Genomic DNA, 23812 nt, shown 5'->3' with positions numbered 1-23812 from the left:
AGTTTAGATTATACATTTGGTTATGACCTGGAACATAAATTGCATCTTAGATAGATAATCTAATAATATTTGCTTACACATTATGATTTTCAATGGTACATCACACCGTCATCTCATTTGATGTTTAAAAGAGTCTTCTGAGGTGTGTCAAAAGGGCATCCTTATCCTTCTTTGGCAGATGGGCAGACTGAGATGCAAAAAGTCACAGAGCTAGTTAAGTGACAAACTCAGGGCTAGAACACCTGGATTGCTTCTAGTCCAATGCACTACCTGTGGTACCCTGTATGTAACAAGTGTGGGACAAGAGTGGCTAACCAAGTGTATCATATGATTGCTTCACAGATGCATTGTGAGAGTTTTCTATCCATCCTGAGAATATTTGGAACCACACTTTTTGGAGTCTCTCTCCTCACTGGAATGATAGTTTCTTATGTTATCGGCTACCAGTTTATCCACACGGATGATTACTATTTATCTTTTGGACCATATGGCGCCTTTTTAGCTTTACATATTCTTATTCAAAACCTGTTTGCCTTTTTGGAGCACCGGAAAATGAAAAAATATGTAAATATCCCCGTTGACTTGAACAGAACTGTTGCTCTTTGCATTGCTGCATATCAAGAAGATCCAGACTATTTGCGGAAATGTTTGCAATCTGTGAAAAGGCTAACATACCCTGGAATTAAAGTTGTCATGGTCATAGATGGAAACTCGGAAGATGACCTTTACATGATGGACATCTTCAGTGAAGTCATGGGCAGGGACCAGTCAGCCACTTATATCTGGAAGAACAACTACCATGCGAAGGGTCCTGGTGAGACGGATGAGTCACACAAAGAAACCTCACTGCACGTCACCCAGTTGGTCTTGTCCAACAAGAGTATTTGCATCATGCAAAAATGGGGTGGAAAAAGAGAAGTCATGTACACGGCCTTCAGAGCACTGGGGCAGAGTGTGGATTATGTACAGGTAGGTCTCCACATCTGCCAGGACAGTTCAGTTCAGCTCAGTCACTCAGTCCTGTCCGACTCTTTGCGACCCCATGAATCGCAGCACGCCAGGCCTCCCTGTCCATCACCAACTCCCAGAGTTTACTCAAACTCATGTCCATTGAGTCAGTGATGCTATCCAGCCATCTCATTCTCTGTCGTCCCCTTCTCCTCCTGTCCCCAATCCCTCCCAGCATCAGGGTCTTTTCCAATGAGTCAACTCTTTGCATGAGGTGGCCAAAGTACTGGCGTTTCAGCTTCAGCATCAGTCCTTCCAATGAACACCCAGGACTGATCTCCTTTAGGATGGACTGGTTGGATCTCCTTGCAGTCCAAGGGACTCTCAAGAGTCTTCTCCAACCCCATAGTTCAAAAGCATCAATTCTTCGGTGCTCAGCCTCCTTCACAGTCCAACTCTCACATCCATACATGACTGCTGGAAAAACCATAGCCTTGATCAGATGGACCTTTGTTGGCAAAGTAATGTCTCTGCTTTTTAATATGCTGTCTAGATTGGTCATAAGTTTTCTTCCAAGGAGCAAGCGTCTTTTAATTTCATGGCTGCAATCACCATTTGCACTGATTTTGGAGCCCGAGAAAATAAAGTCTGACACTATTTCCACTGTTCCTCATTTACTTCCCATGAAGTGATGGGACCAGATGCCATGATCTTAGTTTTCTGAATGTTGAGCTTTAAGCCAACTTTTTCACTCCCCTCTTTCACTTTCATCAACAGACTTTTTTGTTCCTCTTCACTTTCTGGCATAAGGGTGGTGTCATCTTCATATCTGAGGTTATTGATATTTCTCCCAGCAATTTTGATTCCAGCTTGTGCTTCTTCCAGCCCAGCATTTCTCATGATGTACTCTGCATAGAAGTTAAATAAGCAGGGTGACAATATACAGCCTTGATGTACTCCTTTTCCTATTTGGAACCAGTCTGTTGTTCCATGTCCAGTTCTAACTGTTGCTTCCTGACCTGCATATAGGTTTCTCAAGAGGCAGGTCAGTTGGTCTGGTATTCCCATCTTTTTCAGAATTTTCCACAGTTTATTGTGATCCACACAGTCAAAGGTTTTGGCATAGTCAATAAAGCAGAAATAGATGTTTTTCTGGAATTCTCTTGTTTTTTGATGATCCATTGGATGTTGGCAATTTGATCTCTGGTTCCTCTGCCTTTTCTAAAGCCAGCTTGAACATCTGGAAGTTCATGGTTCACGTGTTGCTGAAGCCTGGCTTGGAGAATTTTGAGCATTACTTTACTAGCGTGTGAGATGAGTGCAATTGTGCGGTAATTTGAGCATTCTTTGGGATTGCCTTTCTTTGGGACAGATGTACATTTAAATAAAGCATCTTTTGTATCTCTCCAATCATATGCTATAGCCCATCTTGGTCTCCTCTGGACACAGTACTCCTTTCAGTTCATCTGAAAACAGCCACCAGGGAAGCCCAAGAATACTGGAGTGGGTAGCCTGTCCCTTTTCCGAGGGATCTTCCCAACCCAGGAATTGAACTGGGGTCTTCTGCATTGCAGGCAGATTCTTTACCAGCTGAGCTACTGGGGAAGCCCCAGGACTGTTTAAAACACAGCTCAAAAGAGAAAGAGAAAAAAATCATATAAAATGGTTAAGACAATGAAAACACTTCACTTGTGCAATGTTATTGGTTAGAAATCAAGATTCTTTTGATCAGGAAATCTGTCTCTTCCCCTTTCTTCCCTTTTCTGCCACCTTGGACCTGCCAAGTCAAATCCACCATTATTTTCCACAATCAATCTTAAAAGCACCAGCCTTGTAAGAAAATAGTGTCTGTTCCAGCAGAAAGGTCTTAAGAAAATCTACTGGCCCTAGGAAGTTTTTCATGGAGCCTAGGCAAAAAAGAATGGAGAAAACAATTTTGATTTAAAAGGATAAGGAATTCAAAATGTAGACACAGAGAAAGAGAACAGGAAAATGAAAAAGGGAAGGGGTGGGAGGAAAACGCAACTTTTCAGAGCAAAACCTGTCATGTTTATTTCACTCCCCAAATAGCATTACCTCATTCACTGCAACTTGACCTTTGAAAACATTTGTGATGGTGTTTGCTTGCATGAAAATTAGACAGGCTGTGTCTCTCATTAATTCCCTGCCTGCACACTCTTGGATTTCTCCACTCCTAGTTGTCATTAAGACTTTCTTTTTTAGAATGTTAGTAGGGTTTCTGTGAGATTTTTTTTTTGGGGGGTGCTGTTATGGAAGTGTTTCATTTTTTCTCCTGGTTTTATTGAGATAAAGAAGCATTTCTTAAGAAGATACCACTCTAACAATTTTTATGGAAAATATATAAACAAATCTCATTTAAGATAGGTTAACACAGAAATTATCACAACATAAGTCAACTATACATTCGCCAAAAAATAGGTGTAGGGATTTTTCTGCTCCTGGGAGTTTTCTAATTATAATATTTTAGAGATACTTTTAGTAGATTTTAGCCATATATATATCAAGAAAGGAGAAATGTTTCTGGCTTACAAAATCTGATGGACACTTTCCCCTTCTGTTGAAAGCAAAATCCTAGTTTTCAGAGGACTCATCGTGTTCATTAGGGGCCTTTATGATGCCCAGTGGGTCTCTATGTGTGTAATGGGGTAAGAATGGGCTCTGGGCTTCAGTGTCAGCTGACTGAGGTTCTAGCCATAGTTAGTAACAGCTGCTGATCTTGAGGAAGACCACCTCCCAAACCTCGGTTACCTGGATACAAGAAACTAATCTCACAAGGGGTTTGAGATCTTTATTACAAATCACGTATCCAAGTGGGCTTTACAAAAGTTGCTAATGATGGTATCATTAACTTTATTAAAAAGCTTACTGGTAAAAAAAAAAAAGCTTGCTGGTAATATTATTGCTATTTTTCATATGATCATTTAGTTCTTACTTGAAAATTATAGTCTATGTCAGTTCCCACCACAGAGTGCATTTGTTTAATCTCAGAAGAGTTTTGAAGTATTTCTTTTTAAAAAATTAATTAACTTTTGGCTGCACTGTGTCCTTACTGAGGCACATGCTGAGCAGTGAGGTGGTGCTGCTATGCTTTGTTGTGGTTGCAGGGATTTCTCATTACAGGGGCTTCTCTCCTTGCAAAGCATGAGCTTTAAGGCATGCAGGTTTCAGTAGTTGTGACAAATGGGCTTAGTTGCTCCTGGCATGTGGGATCTTACCAGACTGGAGATTGAACCCATGTCCTCTGCATTGGGAGTCCTCCTGCCAACCACAGGACCATCAGGGAAGTCCTGAGGTGTTTCTTAAGTTGATACCACCTATATATTAATCTCTCTTCTAAGGAATTGATAGAATTTCACTCCCAAGTTCTTCTGATTTCTAGAGCTATCACAATTTAGGTAGTTTTAATTAACACAGTACATCTTCACATATTTAACTAGAGCAACTTCAGGCTCAGATGAGAGAATAAAATATTTAAAGGAAGGAATGACTTGGAAACTTGCAGAGGATTTGAAGAATGAAGCCTAAAAGAAGAGAACATCTATTTTGATACTTTACCTTTAATTCTAGTTAAAAAAATTGTTATATTTGTCATTTCAAATCAAGAAGTCATTGTGTAGGGTTTCTTTTGTTTTTCAACCTGCTCCACCCAAACCTCCTTCTCCCATCATTTTTGTTTTGAATTTTGTTTGTATTCTTGATAATTTGACATTGCACCTGTCCAAGAAAAAATAAAATATAAAATGTTAGAATAGGCTCCCTGTGACAGATGTAATCAGGCTTGAGAATTTCTCTTCCTTCAGGATGAAGCCTCCAGATAGACTGACCTCAGTAGCAACTGGTAACTGGGCCCTGAATCCTTTTTGGACTCTCAACCCATTCCAACCATTCAAGTAAGGATAAAAAAAATCTTCTGGCACTCTGAGACTAGTCAATTCCATTCATCCTTCATCAAATCCCCAGATATTTAACAACTCATGCCCTATAGCAGTGGAAATTACTAAAATTCAAAAGTTATTGTTTTTCAGTCACTGTGTCTGAATCCTTTGCGATCCCATGGACAGTAGCCCACCAGGCTCCTCTGTCCATGGGTTTTCCCAGGCAAGAATACTGGAGTGGGTTGCCATTTCCTCCTCCAGGGGATCTTCCTGACCCAGGGATTAAACCTGTATCTCCTGCATTGACAGGCAGATTCTTTACTGCTGAGCCACTAGGGAAGTCCAAAATTCAAACATATGTATCAATGTAACTGATTCACTTTGCTGTAAACCTGAAACTAATACAACATTGTAAACCAACTATACTTCAATGAAAATTGAAAGTAAAACAAAAACACTGTCCCAGAGTCCAAGAGTTGTAGAGCAGAAGCCCCAGGAAGACCAAGCAGGGAGGGGGTGGAGGTTATCAGCTCCTGAGCATCACAAATGCTTGGATGTGGAGTTCAAGTTGGTTAGGGATGGAAGGGAGCAACGTTCTTTCCAATATACAGGGGAGAATGGAGACTAGGGGAAGAAATTGGCCATCTGCTCATACTTGCTAACCTGGCTGAAGAACACTGCTTAAGTGTGCAAAGAGATGGCCAAAATGATTGGCTTCCAGTTGCAGCTGGATCCTTGGCACTCATCAGCACTCTTTTCACTTGATCTTGAATAGATGTCTTGTTTATTCCTCTCATGTCTGTTATTTCATGTGTTCGTCACTCTCCTAGGGCCTTACCCAAACTCCTCCCTGTTTGACTACCTGTGATCTTGCCTCCTACGAAACAGAACAGCAAAAATACTTGTTCTGAAGGCTATCAAGGCCTTCTTTACTCTCCTGCTTACAGCTCCAAAGGTACTCACCTTATTTCTTATTTCAAGGCAACCTTCCACCTACCTCTGAGGCTCTGTCAGTTGACATCCTCTGTTATATTCCAGACCAATTTTTATCAATTATCACCTCTTTGTCTATCTCTCTCCACTATCATTTCTAGTTTCTCTACTAATAACTGTCTCAGTTTTATAGTCCCTCAAATAATTAATATTGACGTGGAATATGGAGGCAAGATTTAGTCTAGGATAAATCCAATGTAGTAGCAAATTCATCAATGATGCTAGTGGATCCTTTCAGAGACAGAAAAGATATAAAAACAGAAGAAGAAAAATAACAAAATGAGAAAACAAAGATATACAGAATGAGAAATAAAGAGGAGAATGAGGAAGGTTTTCTTAATTTTGAATCAAAGTATTTCCTGAGGAAACTTTTTATTTTCTCTGATCTGCCTAGATACGGTTTAAGGTAGGGCAAAAGTCTTTCTTATCTTTTCAAAATATTACTTATGTTAGTTTTTTCATTTGTCTAAATAGCACAATGTAGAAAACCACAATAAGCAAAATTTAAATCATCTGCCACAAATACTTGGCCCAAACATAGATTTTCAAATAAATACTTTCCAGTATATATGTCTTCTATCCTTTTTTAAATTTGAAATTATGTTATATTTGCCTTTTTGAACCATATTTTATTCTACAATATCAGAAGACTTTAAGTATCTTGTGACAGCTAGCTTATTTAATTGCTTTAACATATCTCCTATCACTGAACATGAATTTTACAAGGTAAATGGCCAGCAGTCTGTGTGATGAAAGAGAAAAATTGCCTTACAATGTGTGTAGTAGGGATTTCCCAGGTATAAAATGCACAATAAATATGAACAGCTTTTTCAGATGACACCACCCTTATGGCCGAAAGCAAAGAGGAATTGAAGAGCCTCTTGATGAAAGAAGAGAGTGAAAAAACTGGCTTAAAACTCAACATTCAAAAAACTAAGATCCTGGCTTGGCATCCAGGCCCATCACTTTATGGCAAATAGAGGGGGGAACAAGGGAAACAGTGAGAGACTTATTTTCTTGGGCTCCAAAATCACTGCAGATGGTGACTGCAGCCATGAAATTAAAAAGACACTTGCTTCTTGGAAGAAAAGCTATGACCAACCTAGACAGCATATTAAAAAGCAGAGACATTACTTAGCCCACAAAGTAATGTCTAGTCTAGTCAATGTCTGGTCCATCTAGTCAAGGCTATGGTATTTCAAGTAGTCATGTATGGATATGAGAATTGAACTATCAAGAAAGCTGAGTGCTGAAGAATTGATGCTTTTGAACTGTGGTGTTGGAGAAGACTCTTGAGAGTCCCTTTGACTGCAAGGAGATCCAACCAGTACATCCTGAAGGAAATCAGTCCAGAATATTCACTGGAGGGACTGCTGCTAAAGCTGAAGCTCCAATACTTTGGTCACCTGATGCGAAGAACTGACTCATTTGAAAAGACCCTGATGCTGGGAAAGATTGAAGGCAGGAGGAGAAGGGGATAACAGAGGATGAGATGGTTGGATGGCATCACCAACTCGATGGACATGAGCTTGAGCAAGGTCTGGGAGTTGGAGATGGACAAGGAGGCCTGGTGTGCTGCAGTCCACGGGGTTGCAAAGAGTCAGATATGAATGAGTGAACTGAATTGAACTGATGAACATTTTCTAAAAGGGAAGTATATAGGAGACATTGTTCATTGTTCAGTCGCTAAGTCATGTCCAACTCTTGCAACCCCATGGACTACAGAACGACACACTTTCCTGTCCTTCACTATTTCCTGGAGTTTGCTCAAACTCATGTCCATTGTGTTGATGATACTATCCAATCATCTCATCCTCTATTTCCTCCTTCTCCTGCCCTTAGTCTTTCTCAGCATTAGGGTCTTTTCAAATGAACTGGCTCTTCACATCAAGTGGCCAAAGTATTGGAGCTTCAGCTTCAGTGACAATCCTTCCAATGAATATTCAGTGTTGATTTCCTTTGGGATTGACTGGTTTGATCTTCTTGCTGTCCAAGGGACTCTCAAGAGTCTTCTCCAGCACCACAAACTGAAAGCATCAATTCTCTGATGCTCAGCCTTCTTTATGGTCCAACTCTCATATCCAATCATGACTACTCAAACCATAGCTTTGATTATACAGACTATTGTCAGCAAAGCTATGTCTCTACTTCTTAATATGCTTTCTAGGTTTGTCTTAGCTTTCCTTCCAAGGAGCAAGCATCTTTTAATTTCATGGCTGCAGTCACTGTCTGCAGTGATTTTGAAGCCCAAGAAAATAAAATCTGTCACTGTTTTCACTTTTTCCCCATCTATTTGCATGAAGTGATGGGACCTGATGCCACGATCTTAGTTTTTTGAATGTTGGGTTTTAAGTCAGCTTTATCACTTTCTTCTTTCACCGTCATCAAGGAACTCTTTAGTTTCTCTTGACTTTCTGCCATTAGAGTTGTATCATCTGCATATCTGAAGCTGTTTATATTTCTCCCAGTAGTCTTGATTCCAGCTTGTGAGTCATCCAGCCTGGCATTTCCCATGATGTACTCTGCAGAGAATTTAAATAAGCAGCAAGACAATATACAGCCTTGATGTTCTCTATTCCCAATTTGGAACCAGCCTATTGTTCCATATCTGATTCTAACTGTTGCTTCTTGACCTGCATACAGGTTTTTCAGGAGACAGGTAAGCTGGACTGGTATTCCCATCTCTTTCAGAATTTTCCACTGTTAGTTGTGATCCACAGGGTCAGAAGTTTTAACATAGTCAACAAAGCAAAAGTAGATGTTTCTTTCTGAAATTCCCTTGCTTTCTCTATGATCCAACATATGTTGACAATTTGATCTTTAATTCCCCTGCCTTTCCTAAATCCAGCTTGAACATCTATCTGGAAGTTCTCGGTTCATGTACTGCTGAAGCCTAGCTTGAAGGATTTTGAGCATAACCTTGTTAACATGTTGGGAAGATCCCCTGGAGAAGGGAAAGGCTACCCACTCCAGTATTCTGGCCTGGAGAATTCCATGGACTGTATAGTCCATGAGGTCACAAAGAGTGGGACATGACTGAGCAACTTTCACTTTGTTAGCATGTGGAATGAACGCAAATGTATGGTAGTTTGAACATTCTTTGGCATTGCCCTTCTTTGGGATTGAAATGAAAACTGACCTTCTCCGGTCCTGTGGCCACTGTTGAGTTTTCAAAATTTGCTGACATACTGAGTGCAACATTTTGACAACATCATTTCACTTTTCATATAGGAGACAACATTATTATGAATTTAATCTGATAGCATTCTAGCTACCCAAGATTCATTGAGCAGGAGAAAAATAAGACTGAATCATTCATAATAGTAGAGTTGACCCACATTATTCATGAATTTCATTTTTGTAAATTAACCTACTATCTAAATTGTATACTACCCCAAAATCAATAGTTGCAGTGCTTTTGTAATCATTTTCAGACATATGTGGAGTGGCAAAAGATTTGTCAACCAATATTCATGTTCTCTGCTGAAGTCAAACAAGATCATGCATGCCTTCTTGTCTCAGCTTTTACATAGGAAACAAGTAACTTGTTTAGTCCATTATCATGTTTTTGTTTAAAATGGTCCCTAAATAAAATGTCAAAGTGCTATCTAGTGTTCATAATGCAAGAAAGTTATAAATGCCTTGTGGAGAAAATAGTCTGTTAGATGAGCTTTGTTCAGGCATGAGTTCTAGTACTGTTGGACATAAGTTCACTGTTAACAAATCATATGTGTGTGTGTCTTTGTGTGTGTTTTAAAACAGAAACACAAATTTTAAACCTTTAGACATTGATCACTAGATAAAGATGCTGTGATCAGAGGCTTGGAGGAGTCAAACCCTGTATTTCATCTGAAAGCAATTTTTTGACATCTGCTAATTCATTGTTCATGGAAACTTGGTAGGAACATATCTGCTGTGAATAACGAGAACTGATTGTATATAACATTTGGTTGGTTCTTGTTCTATACAGGAAATCTAAGTAACTGAAATATTCTGAGGGCAGTTGTTGAGAACTTACATGTTTCTTTGTAGCCTTCATTTTATATGATAAGATGGACAGAAAGAAGTTTTGATTTGTCCTCAGTTTTCTGCATGCAGATCATGTCCTGTGGTTTTCCCCAGTGTCAAGTTAAGCTCTTCATGAACTGGTGTATTTTCCCCCATAGTTTCTAGCCCAGAGCTAAACAGCCAACTTTCATGAAATTATACACTTGTTATTACTTGGTGAAGAGACAGGTAGAAGTTCTGTTTCTACTAGACTGGTTTTAAGAAGGGCTAGAGTTCTACCCTTCACACACAAACAAATAAATACTATATGTCCATGAATTTATTTCTTTTCACAGACTTTTCACAGACTGTGGTAGATGATGGTTTTCTAGTTGGCATTCTATCACCAAATACATCCAGAACCTGAACTTCTATAAAGAACTCTTTAATCCCACTATAACAAACTCCTCCCAAGGGATTTCTGAGAGCTTTCCCTTCTGACAGTTAAATTCATCATGTGAACAATCTCTCTCAGAGAACTTATGGCACTTTGTTGTTGGAAACTGGGAGGTTGGGGACCAATTTAAATAAACAGAACCTCAAAAGTTTGGTTCAAGTTTAGTCATTTCAGAGAGATAGTTCCCTTGGTTTGCTTCTGCTCACAGGCAGGAGGAGTTACCTAAACATTAATTCTAGATTGCCCCCTTCCTGTTGTTTTTAGTCTTATTTTAGCTTTCTGGTTTTACCTTTCCCAGCTTGAGTCAGTAGAGGTGGGTGTGGCCATAAGCTCTGGATGCTGAGAGGTTAAAAGTTGGGTTGAACTTCTGCCTTCACCATTTACTACCCTAGTGACTGATCTTCCAGGCTTATGACCGTATATTTACAAAACAGTGACAGACAAGGCAAGAGATCAGAAAAACTTTGCTATTGGAGGAATCTGTTTAGGTTTCTTCTGAGACTTGTGTTAGAGAAATACTACTGATATTTTCTACAGTAGAAAACTTATGCCTCAGTTCAGTTCAGTTCTGTCGCTCAGTCATGTTCGACTCTTTGCAACCCCATGGACTGCAGCACGCCAGGCCTCCCTGTCCATCACCAACTCCTGGAGTTTACCCAAACTCATGTCTGTTAAGTCGGTGATGCCATCCAACCATCTCATCCTCTGTCGTCCCCTTCTCCCCCTGCCCTCAATCTTTCCCAGCATCAGGGTCTTTTCCAATGAATCAGCTCTTTGCATGAGGTGGCCAAAGTATTGGAGCTTCAGCTTCAACATCAATGAACACTTAGGACTGATCTCCTTTAGGATAGACTGGTTGGATCTCCTTGCAGTCCAAGGGACTCACAAGAGTCTTCTCCATCACCACAGTTCAAAAGCATCAATTCTTCAGAGCTCAGCTTTCTTTATAGTCCAACTCTCACATCCATACATGACCACTGGAAAAACCATAGCCTTGACTAGACGGACCTTTGCTGGCAAAGTAATGTCTCTGCTTTTTAATACGCTGTCTAGGTTGGTCATAACTTTCCTTCCAAGGAGTAAGCGTCTTTTAATTTCCTGGCAGCAATCACCATCTGCAGTGATTTTCGAGCCCAAAAAAATAAAGTCAGCCATTGTTTCCACTGTTTCTCCATCTATTTGCCATGAAGTGATGGGACCAGATGCCATGATCTTAGTTTTCTGAATGTTGAGCTTTAAGCCAACTTTTTCACTCCCCTCTTTCACTTTCATCAACAGACTTTTTTGTTCCTCTTCACTTTCTGCCATAAGGGTGGTGTCGTCTGCATATCTGAGGTTATTGATATTTCTCCCAGCAATCTTGATTCCAGCTTGTGCTTCATCTAGCCCAGCATTTCTCATGATGTACTCTGCATAGAAGTTAAATAAGCAGGGTGACAATATACAGCCTTGATGTACTCCTTTTCCTATTTGGAACCAGTCTGTTGTTCCATGTCCAGTTCTAACTGTTGCTTCCAGACCTGCATACATATTTCTCAAGAGGCAGGTCAGATGGTCTTGTATTCCCATCTCTTTCAGAATTTTCCACAGTTTATTGTGATCCACACAGTCGAAGGCTTTGGCATAGTCAATAAAGCAAAAATAGATGTTTTTCTGGAATTCTCTTGCTTTTTTTGATGATCCACGGATGTTGGCAATTTGTTCTCTGGTTCCTCTGCCTTTTCTAAAACCAGCTTGAACATCTGGAAGTTCACAGTTCACGTATTGCTGAAGCCTGGCTTGGAGAATTTTGTGTGTTATTTTACTATCAAAATGTGGTCCATTGGAGAAGGGAATGGCACACCACTTCAGCATTCTTGCCTCGAGAACTCCATGAACAGTATGAAAAGGCAAAAACATAGGACACTGAAAGATGAACTTCCCAGGTGGGTAGGTTTCCAGTATGCTACTGGAGATCAGTGGAGATATAACTCCAGAAAGATTGAAGGAATGGAGCCAAAGCAAAAACAACACCCAGTTGTTGATGTGACTGGTGATAGAAGTAAGGTTTGCTGCTGTAAAGAGCAATATTGCATAGGAACCTGGAATGTTAGGCTCATGAAGCAAGGCAAATTGGAAGTGGTCAAAATAGCAAAAGTGAACGTCAACATTCTAGGAATCAGCAAACTAAAATGGACTGGAATGGGTGAATTTAACTCAGATGACCATTATATCTACTACTGTGGGCAGGAATCCCTTAGAAGAAATGGAGTAGCCAGCATAGTCAACAAAAGAGTCCAAAATGCAGTACTTGGATGCAATCTCAAAAATGACAGAATGATCTCTGTTCATTTCCAAGGCAAACTTATGCCTAGGTTTTGTCTATTTTTTTTCCCCTAGAAAAGTGAGACCATACTGAACCAATATAGAAAGGCAAGAAAATAAAAACTGGATTTTATTTATTTATTTATTTATTCCATTTATTTTTATTGTTGGAGGCTAATTACTTTACAATATTGTAGTGGTTTTTGCCATACATTGACATGAATCAGCCATGGGTGTACATGTGTCCCCCATCCTGAACCCCCCTCCCACCTCCCTCCCCATCCCATCCCTCTGGGTCATTCCAGTGCACCAGCCCCAAGCACTTGTCTCATGCATCCAACCTGGACTGGCGATCTGTTTCACACTTGATAATATTAATGTTTCGATGCTGTTCTCTCAGATCATCCCACCCTCACCTTCTCCCATAGAGTCCAAAAGTCTGTTCTATACATCTGTGTCTCTTTTTCTGTCTTGCATATAGGGTTATCATTACCATCTTTCTAAATTCCATATATATGCATTAGTATACTGTATTGGTGTTTATCTTTCTGGCTTACTTCACTCTTTATAATGGGCTCCAGTTTCATGCATCTCATTAGGACTGATTCAAATGTACTCTTTTTAATGGCTGAGTAATATTCCATTGTGTATATGTACCACAGCTTTCTTATCCATTTGTCTGCTGATGGGCATCTAGTTGCTTCCATGTCCTGGCTGTTATGTGTAGGGGCCATGCTAATCTTCTCTGTATCATTCCAATTTTAGTGTATGTGCTGCTGAAGCAAGCACTGGGTTTTATTTAGAAAATATATCTATCATGCTTCTAAATAAGCAATATAAAAGTAAAAATTAGAAGTTAACCCTGAAACTGATATAATTTAGCTAAATCTGCAGAGATGACAGGTTTACTTTTTATAACTGGATACCCTATCTACTCCTTAAGTCAGTGGTCCTCAATTTTTTTGGCACCAGGGACCAGTTTTGCTGAAGAAAATTTTTCCACAGACTGAAGAGGAGGGATGATTTGGGGTTGATTCAAGCATACAACATTTATTGTGCACTTTATTTCTGTTATTACTACATCAGCTCTGCCTCAGATCATCAGGCAGTGGATCCCAGAGTTCGGGGGCCCCTGCCTTAAGTCATATAATTCATTTAAGTTGTTCCAAAAATGCATTTAATTTGCTGCTTTCACCAAGTATTTTTTTTTATTAGTAAATAATCTTTTCATAAAAAATTACAATTAGTAAAATTGAAAGAAATGCATTTTTAAAATGTTGGGATTCCTTAGCTAATTATGTGAGGCTGTCATGCCAAATATGTGTAAACTCCACTTCAACTGTGAGGCTTTATGCTTCTACAAATTGTTTTCTTAGTTTTTTTTCAAAACTGGCATATTAAATCCCTATTATTTTTATAAAGTAGTGAGAGAACCATAAAAATAATTACTTTTAATATAAATAATTAAGCTAAATCTTGATTAAATTCCATCCAGGACTGCCAGACTTGGGAATTACAGATAACACCTCCATCTGCAAGTCATGATATTTATTGTTTGGATGGGGAAGTTTCTACCAAAAAGTAGATTGTTTCAGGCAAAGTCATCTTCTTTTGGGAGAAGCTAGGGGGTCAGTCTGGCAGATTTCTTCACTGGTGCTGACCAGGTAATTCCAGTTTTACTGCTTAAATATCACATTCTTTGGAGAGGCTTAAATTACAATTAGGTTCAATATTAAGTCTTGATTTGCTGACACGGGCTAAGCACAATTGACTCCATTTTGGGCCTATTGCTTCTTTTTAGCAATTCCCATATTTAGATCAGACTCTCAGCTTAACAGGGCTTTCTGATGCAGGATAATATGCCTCCCAGTGCAAGAGACTTAACAGGTGTGGGTTCAAGCTTTGGATTGGGAAGCTCCCCTGGAGAAGGAAATGACAACCCACTCCAGTATTCTTGCCTGGAGAATCCCATGGACAGAGGAGCCTGATGGGCTACAGTCCATGGGGTCACAAAGAGTCGAACATGACTGCGTGCCTGAGCATGGTACAGCAGCACTCAGCTTAACAGAGACATGACCAAATTTTAAGGAATTGTTCTTTAAAAAACTTAGGAAGTGTTCTTTAGGAACATTTGCTTGGAAGTCAGTGACTGTGATCAGGGCGTTTAAAGTTTTGAGAGAATACAACATACCAGGGGAGAGTATGATGACTATTATAAACAGGATAATTCCCAATGTCTGAAGTAGAGTTTAGGACCAGGATCCCCAAGACCCAAACCAATCAAAATAAGAGAAGTCCATCTTAAATATTGCTGCAGTGAACTTTAGGGTACATGTGGCTTTTGAATTGTGATTTTCTCAGGGTATATGCCCAGGAGTGGGATTTCTGGGTCACATGGTAGTTCTACTAATTTTTTCAGGAACCTCCATACTGTTCTCCATAGTGGCTGTATCTTACAGAGTGAAGTAAGTCAGAAAGAGAAAAGCTAATATCATATATTAAAGGATGTATACAGAATCTAGAAAATTAGTACAAATGAACTTAGTTGCAGGGCAGGAACAGAAATGCAGACATAGAGAATGGACATGTGGACACAAGGAGTAAGGAGTGGGTAGGATGAATTGGGAGCTTAGGTTTGCTATCTATGCACTGCCATGTATAAGACAAATAGCTAGTGGGAACCTGCGGTATAGCATACGGAGCTCATCTTGGGGCTCTATGATGACCTAGAGGGGTGCAATGGAGGCATGGGGTGGGAGAGAGGTCCAGGGAGGGATATATGTATTCATATAGCTGATTCACTTCATTGTACAGCAGAAATATACACAACATTCTATAGCAACTATATGCATTAAAAAAAAAAGAAGTGAAAAAAAGAGAATGAATTTAAAAAGTCAAGTAAGTCCAGAAAAAGACCCCACTGAAAGAATCATCTTTTTAAGCCAAGTGTTTTGCTCAGTGATCTTATGTAACTGAGTTTCAGTTTCCCCAGAAGTGTTAGTGCAGTTAGTTTTGACCACAACACTGCCAGGCACCTTCCATGTAGGCATTCATAAATCCAAGGAAAATGATAACCACAATTAAGATAAATACTATCTGGTCACAAATCACTTCCACTAAGCTGTCATTGTTAATGAATTACAGCATGATGAACAGATCCAAGCCAATGCCAGAGTACTGAATGGAAAGAAAGATAAAAAGACAGTGTTTCATTTTCAGTTAAGCTATAAGGTTTCGATCTCGTATCCTGGGTGGGAGAAAATTATGTTGATGTCAGCACCTTCTCTTTCTCATCAACTTTATTTTGAGGTTTCAAGCTAGTGTGAAGTTTCGAGTCTGAAGGAGCCCTTCTTAATGGGGAGATGTGGACTGAAGGTTCTAGTTCTTGAAGTTTGGCTGCCATCTGTGTAGTGGGGAAAACCTGGAACAGTCTCTTGTAGGAGATTTAAGGGCAGTCTCTGTTCTTAGTGACTGCAAAGGAAATGAGTGGGAGAAAATTGGCAACATTCATTTGGAGAGTCTTAGCCATGTATCTGAGGAAACTAGAAGAATTCTGGATTTAATCCAGTTTATAGGTATGTAACAAAGCCTCTGATGCAATTAACAGGACTAGAATCTAATGTCTGGGCTTCCTTGATAGCTCAGTTGGTAAAGAATCTGCCTGCAATGCAGGAGACCTGGGTTTGATCCCTGGGTTGGGAAGATTCCCCTGGAGAAGGGAAAGGCTACCCACTCCAGTATTCTGGCCTGGAGAATTCAATGGACTGTATAGTCATGGGTCTACAAAGAAACAAACAGATATGTCTGTTTGTTCATGATATAGAAAAATCCCAACAATTTTCTTGGTTTCAAAATTGCAGTTTTCGACTCATATAAAGATTTTTTTAAGGACAACAATTAGAATTACTACAACTGCTTCAGTTAATTTACATCTGCTTTTATGTACAAAGGTCTAGAAAAATACTTAAGGCTCTAGAATAAAGAATGAAGGCCATGCAGGTTTCCTTTCTGACCGAGTGCCATTTGCCAAGTTAAGATCATATAGACATCTTGCTTCAGAATTATACAACTAATTTTAAGAGAATTGCTTTCCTGTATTTTATTCACTATATTAAAATGGAGGGGAAATCACTGTTAAACATGCCTCCCTTTCAGTACTATCTTAGAAAATTTTGTGTCTTTCAGATTGTGGGACAAGTTGCCTAAAAGTAAAAGTTGCTCCACTGTGTCCAACTCTTTGTGGCCCCATGGACTGTAGCCTGCCAGGCTCCTCTGTCCATGGAATTTTCCAGGCAAGAATACTAGAGTGGGTAGCCATTCCCTTCTCCAGAGGATCTTGCCAATCCAGGGATCGAACCCAGGTCTCCTGCACTGGGGGTGGATTCCTTACCATCTGAGCCACCAGGGACACTCTAAAAGCCTTAGTTAAAGCAATCAAAAAAAAAAAAAAAAAAGACACCTTGAGTGACAACTCATGGTATTTTCCAAGTCCTGGAAACCTAGGATGTTGCCTAAGACATGAGACTTTCATTGCCAAAACTGGGAGCAACCATAGCAAACCAGGAAAAGCAGGTCACTTCACAAGATATTCCTGGCCCATCACTTTGACTGTTCTAGCCAACGATGTCATTAACTTAAATACTGAGCTTGCTGAAAAGCAAGCTTTTTTTTTTTGTTTTTTTTTGTTTTTGTATTGGTCATGATATAACAAATTCTGTCATCCCTCTGATACTTACTTATTGAGACTTAGTGACAGTAATGCTGAAAATATAATATATATGCCCAATTTAGGGCCCTGATGCTAGGAAAGATTGAAGGTGGGAGAAGAAGGGGACGACAGAGGATGAGATGGTTGGATGGCATCACTGACTCAATGGACATGAGTTTGAGTAAGCTCTGGAAGTTGGTGATGGACAGGGAAGGCTTTCATACTGCAGCCCATAGGGTCACAAAGAGTTGGATACAACTGAAAGACTGAACTGAACTGGACTAAATTTAGACTATACGGAGCATACTCAATTGTCTTTAATATTTCATTCACTTTTTAATTTTTCCTATGTAGGTCTGTGATTCAGACACCATGCTTGATCCTGCTGCAACTGTGGAGATGGTAAAAGTTTTAGAAGTAGACCACAAGGTTGGAGGTGTTGGGGGAGATGTCAAGGTGCGTATGGCTTCACTTTTTGCATGGGTCACTTTTAGAAGCAAAAATGACCCTTTGAATGTACATTTCAGTTCAGTTCAGTCACTCAGTCGTGTCCAACTCTTTGTGATCCCATGAATCGCAGCACGCCAGGCCTCCCTGTCCATCACCAACTCCTGGAGTTTACTCAAACTCATGCCCATCGAGTCGATGATGCCATCCAGCCATCTCATCCTCTGTCATCCCCTTCTCCTCCTGCCCCCAATCCCTCCCAGCATCAGGGTCTTGTACATTTACTCCACCCCAAACTCTGTGCCAGGTATTGGTTCTGGAGCTGGAGACACATTAGAATGTGCTTTGGACATACTTTACTATGTCTTCTTTTGTCTAAATTGAAATAATTTATGATTTCTTTGCTTAATCCTGGGCTATAACCTGTGTATGTAGTGGCTGATAAGTTATGTAAAATATAATGTGTGTGTTAGTTACTCAGTCATGTCCACCTCTTTGCTACCCCATGGACTGTAGCCTACCAGGGTCCTCCATCCATGGGATTTTCCAGACAAGAGTACTGGAGTAGACTGGGTTTTTTGCCATTTCCTTCTCCAGGGTATCTTCCTGATCCAGGGACTGAACCTGGGTCTCCCACATTGCAGGCAGTCTCTTTACCATCTGAGCCACCAGGGTAGCCCAAAAATATAATGTGTGTGTACTATTTTCACAATATCTTCTTGAGCTATAACTTAATGTTCTGATAAGATGATATTGGAGCTCACTTAATACAAGGATTAAGCAAAATGGAAGTATGGCAGGAATGGATTTTATATTGTATACCTATGTCTTTAAAACCTGTGGTTTTCCAATTATTTATTTCATGTTATTTGCTACCAGTGGGAAAAAATTAATGAAACCAATATTAATGAAGGTGATTTGAAATGTGTAGGATAGTAAAATATATATGTGAAAGTATGTGAGGTAAAATGAGTTCCTTGGGAAAGTGCAATTAGTTTTTAGCAAAAGATAAGAAGCATATGGAAATTTGATTTAAATTTAGGTATCGCATTACTGTATAACCCATATTTATATGCATGGTGATAGTGAAGGCAAAGAAGATGCACTAGATGGACTAAGAAATAGCCTGATGATAAAAAAGAAGCATGCAAAATTCTCCTGAAAACTGAACAAAGTTGAGATAGAGGAGATAATTATGAAATATTGCCAGAAAAACAACGTTCAATAAATTGTATACAGAGCCTTATTTCAGGATTCAAGTTTTGGGTACAGAACACAAGAAACTTTTTTATCACTGGCATTGCAAAAAAGTATGGAGAAAGGAGAAGGGAAAATAGCAGAATTGCATGATTGGAAATTAACCAGAGTGGAAGAAAATAAGACTTAACAATTTTCAAATATTGAATGGTAAGGAAGAGTGGGAGAGAATTTAGGAACTGAGAATCAAGGCTAAAAAAACCCCTCAATATTATAACAAGAACAGAAACAAAAATCATAGCAAAAAGAGTGATAAAATAGGAAAAAATGTATTATCTAGTCCCAATATATGTAATCTACTTATAAAATTAATCCAGTAATAGAGAATCGAAAAAAAAAAAAAAAAGAAATATAACTGTGTCAAAAATAGGGAGAAAGCCAAAATAGGCAAACAAAATAACAAAACACTCTAGGTAGTAACCTCAGGATGGTGCAGATTTTACTGGAATTTTCAGCAGATTTACCTTTATGTAATTATTTTTACTTACTTTTATTTTTCTTGCAGATTTTAAACAAGTATGATTCCTGGATCTCTTTCCTCAGCAGTGTGAGATACTGGATGGCTTTTAACATAGAAAGGGCCTGTCAGTCTTATTTTGGATGTGTCCAGTGCATTAGTGGACCTCTGGGAATGTACAGAAACTCCTTACTGCATGAATTTGTAGAAGACTGGTACAATCAAGAATTTATGGGCAGCCAATGTAGTTTTGGAGATGACAGGCATCTAACGAACCGAGTGCTGAGTTTGGGCTATGCAACGAAATACACAGCTCGATCCAAGTGCCTTACTGAAACACCTAAGGAATATCTCAGATGGTTAAACCAGCAGACCCGCTGGAGCAAGTCCTACTTCCGAGAGTGGCTGTACAATGCACTGTGGTTTCATAAACACCACTTGTGGATGACCTATGAAGCCGTCATCACTGGGTTCTTCCCTTTCTTTCTCATTGCCACAGTAATCCGATTCTTCTACAGGGGTAACATTTGGAACATCCTCCTCTTACTGTTAACCATCAAGTTAGTGGCTCTCATAAAGTCATCCTTTGCTATCTGCCTTAGAAGAAATATTGTCATGGTCTTCATGTCCTTCTACTCAGTGTTATACATGTCAAGTTTACTTCCTGCTAAGATATTTGCAATTGTGACAATAAACAAAGCTGGGTGGGGCACATCTGGAAGGAAAAAAATTGTTGCTAATTTTGTGGGACTCATTCCAGTATCGGTCTGGTCTATAATTCTCCTGGGTGGTTTGATTTTCACCATTTATGAGGAAGTTAGAAAGCCATTCTCAGAATCCAAAAAGAAAGTTCTAATTATTGCTTTATCCGTCTATGCATGCTATTGGGTGGTGTTTTTGTTGCTCTATGTGGTTTTTGTCAAGAGATGTGGCAGGTGGAAGAAGAAAGAGCAGTATGACATGATGCTTGATGTATAATCTTACCCTGAAGTTTGCAGACATTCACAAAACCTTCTTCCTCTAGGAACTGTACTAATTGTACAGAATTGTGGCGTCAGATGATGGCAACAAAGGAAACATATCACTGCTTCTGGGACAACTGAGAGAGTAGCACGGATGTATATACACAGCCATGTGCAAAAAAGATAGCTAGTGGGAAGCTGCTGTTTAAAATAGGGAGGGAGCTCAGCTTGTGGCCCTGTAATGACCTAAAGGGGTACAGTAGGGGATTGTGGTGGGAGGAAGTGTCAAGAGGGAGGGGATATATGTATTAATATATTTATAGTTGACTCATGTTGTACAGCAGAGACTAACACAACATTTGTAAGGCAATTATACTCCATTTACAAATAAACTTTTAAAAATTGTTTGGCTTTATTTTGATTCAACCAAATTGTTATACCTCATCAATAAGAGGAGGCTCAGGTTTAAGCTGTTATTTCTATAAAAATGAGAAGAATTTTTGTGCATGCACTTTCCCTTACAGTACATCTACCAAAGAGTGTTTTGCCCTGTGTACCTCACTAGCCACGCCTTATGTGGGTTATCATGGAAGAAAAGGATTTTGGAAACACAAGGAAAAGTTCTTTCAACAAATACAACCTCTGTGTTTAAAACAGATAACCAACAAGGACCTAGTGTATAGCACAGGGAATGCTGCTCATTGTTCTGTAAAAACCTCAATGGGAAAAGAATTTGAAAAAGAACAGATACAGGCATATGTGTAACAACCATTTTGCTGTACGCTGGAAACTGACACAACATTGTTAATCTGCTATAGTCCAATATAAAATAAAAATTTAAAAAAAAAACATATACTCTAACTTATGGACTGTGTTAATAGCTAATATTTCTTTAAGAAAGATTTTCTATTTAACTCTACCAAATGAAATGCCAAAGGAAATTTTATTTTTATTTTATTTTATTGGCCATTGGCTATGCTGTATTTTTAAATAATGGTACTGCCTCAAAATATTGTATATCAATTGTTAAAACAAATTTTGCATTTTCTGTATTTTACTTCTCTGTCAAAATACACTTGTGCTTCCTTTTTAAAAAATAAAATATGTTATGAAAAAAAAATACTTAAAGATCTTATCCAGTGTGTGAAGTTTAATTGACTGATGCTGCTCATAATAGAAAGAATACAATGTTTTTGCTTTCTCTACCTTTTAAAAATGCATAGTTTATTTCTTTGAAAAAATACTTCAACTTTCAATATTTTAACTTTTTTCATTTCTTTTAGAAAAGACTTGTCACACTTTGGGAATTGAGAAAATGCTCTTGTGTACAAAGTAAGAAATCATTGAGAAGCAAGGCCAAAGGGGTAGAAAGTGCAATTTTTTCATAAGATTAAAAAGAAGGAATATTAGTCCTTGAAAGAAAACACTAGGCATTCAGCACTGGATGACATGTTAATAGCCAAAATGAATCATTTGGGGTGGATTCTGGCAGTGTTTTCCCAAGCTAGGTAAACTGGAAAGTGAAAAAAGTTGTATTTGTATCAGTTCAGTTCAGTTCAGTCGCTCAGTTGTGTCCAACTCTTTGCGACCCCATGAACCGCAGCACGCCAGACCTCCCTGCCCATCACCAACTCCCGTAGTCCACCCAAACCCATGTCCGTTGTGTCGGTGATGCCATCCAACCATCTCATCCTCTGTCGTCCCCTTCTCCTCCTGCCCTCAATCTTTCCCAGCATCAGGGTCTTTTCAAATGAGTCAGCTCTTTGCATCAGGTGGCCAAAGTATTGGAGTTTCAGGTTCAACATCAGTCCTTCCAATGAACATCCAGGACTGATCTCCTTTAGGATAGACTGGTTGGATCTCCTTGCAGTCCAAGGGACTCTCAAGAGTCTTCTCCAACACCACAGTTCAAAAGCATCAATTCTTTGGTGCTCAGCTTTCTTTACAGTCCAACTCTCTCATCCATACATGACTACTAGAAAAGTTTGGGTAAATACAATTAAGTACATCACTTTGTTTTGTAGCCTCAATATACCTAATCCTATCTATGCACTGAACTTATTTAACCTGCCTTTTGTTTTTTCAGCTTTCTAGTTTACTTTACATGTTTGTATGAGGCTTATACGGTTGAGTTGGATCAACTATAATAAATATAAAACATGTAGATTAAAGATCGGCAGATTCAGCTCTGTCCTCTTTTACTTTCTAGGAAGGATTTTTTTCTGAATTACACAGATAATTTTTTTGTTTTGCCTGCTCTTGGCCTACACAAATATGTTTACATGCTTACATTTATATCAAGGTTTTCTTTTTTAAAAAGTATATTCAATCTTCTGCCTAATTTTTAAAAATTATTTATTTATCTATTTTTGGCTGCACTGGGTCTTCATTGCTGTGCACTGGCTTTCTTTAGTTGCAGCAAGCAGGGGCGACTCTTCGTTGCAGTGTGTGGGATTCTCACTGTGGTAGCAGTAGCTTCTCTTGTTGCAGAGCATGAACTCTAGACAGTGGGCTCAGGAGTGTGGTGCATGGGCTTAGTTGCTCCTTGGATTGTGGAGTCTTCCTGGACCAAGAATTGAACCTGTGTCCCCTGTATTTGCAGGCACATCCTTAACCACTGGACCATCAGGGAAACCCTCCATCAAGGTTTAATGTCAAGAATTAGCACATAAAAATAGGTGCACCTGGTATAATTAACCTGGCTACTCCAGAGCTTCAGTTTTCCAGTTTGACTTTTGACATGACTCATCTTGCCCTGTGACTAGTGTTGTGCAGAATTATGTTAAAAACAAAAACTAGATTTCTTGATTTGCTTCCTCTTGCACATACTTTTCCCTTTTTCTTTATCTTGGTTTGCATTTTACTCTAAAACTTGAAATGACTTTTCCTTGCTCCTCTCCATATTTACTTGTCAAAATTCTTCAACATCCTTCATTCAAGGCATAATTTTACTACCATTTTCTTCCCCAAATACCTCAGCTTAAAAGTTTCTTACTCCCCTTCACTCTTATACTTCATTTTATCTCTACCATGCAGCTCTTTTTTTTTTTTTCTTCTGCCTTATGTTATGAATATCAGTGCACATGATAATATCCTGAACACTAAAAGTTTTTTTAATCTGATGCTACGTTTTCATCATTTTTGAGCCCTCTGCAGTGGCTAGTAGAGTCAAGGGTTCAATATAATTTGGTGAATAAGTAGATGGATGCCTGAAAGAAGGATGTTCAGGATGAACTCAAGTAATGAATCTTTAAGGGGAGTCTGGCATTTTTTCTCAATTAGCTTACAGGAAAAGCTTTGGGCTGTGAAGGCTGCATTTTAGATTGGGGCAGCGGACTGATACCTGTGTCAGGGGAAGAGAGTTACCTTGGCACTGTCTACTAAGTTAAGACATTC

The 23812-nt window shown here is 39.1% G+C and overlaps 1 protein-coding gene and 1 pseudogene across 1 annotated transcript; one reads left to right on the top strand and one right to left on the bottom strand.

The window, feature by feature from the left end:
- Positions 1-342: 342 nt before the first annotated feature.
- On the top strand, positions 343-20432 carry LOC122451195 (hyaluronan synthase 2-like). The gene is made up of 3 exons (XM_043483809.1): positions 343-969; positions 17648-17749; positions 19503-20432. The coding sequence occupies exons 1-3, from the start codon at positions 343-345 to the stop codon at positions 20430-20432; spliced, it is 1659 nt and encodes a 552-aa protein (XP_043339744.1).
- LOC122451529 lies at positions 13306-13374 on the bottom strand (annotated as a pseudogene).
- Positions 20433-23812: the final 3380 nt, after the last annotated feature.

Source organism: Cervus canadensis, chromosome 12, assembly GCF_019320065.1.
Source record: "Cervus canadensis isolate Bull #8, Minnesota chromosome 12, ASM1932006v1, whole genome shotgun sequence".
Classification (NCBI taxonomy): domain Eukaryota; kingdom Metazoa; phylum Chordata; class Mammalia; order Artiodactyla; family Cervidae; genus Cervus; species Cervus canadensis.
This window is presented reverse-complemented; position numbering and strand designations above follow the sequence as displayed.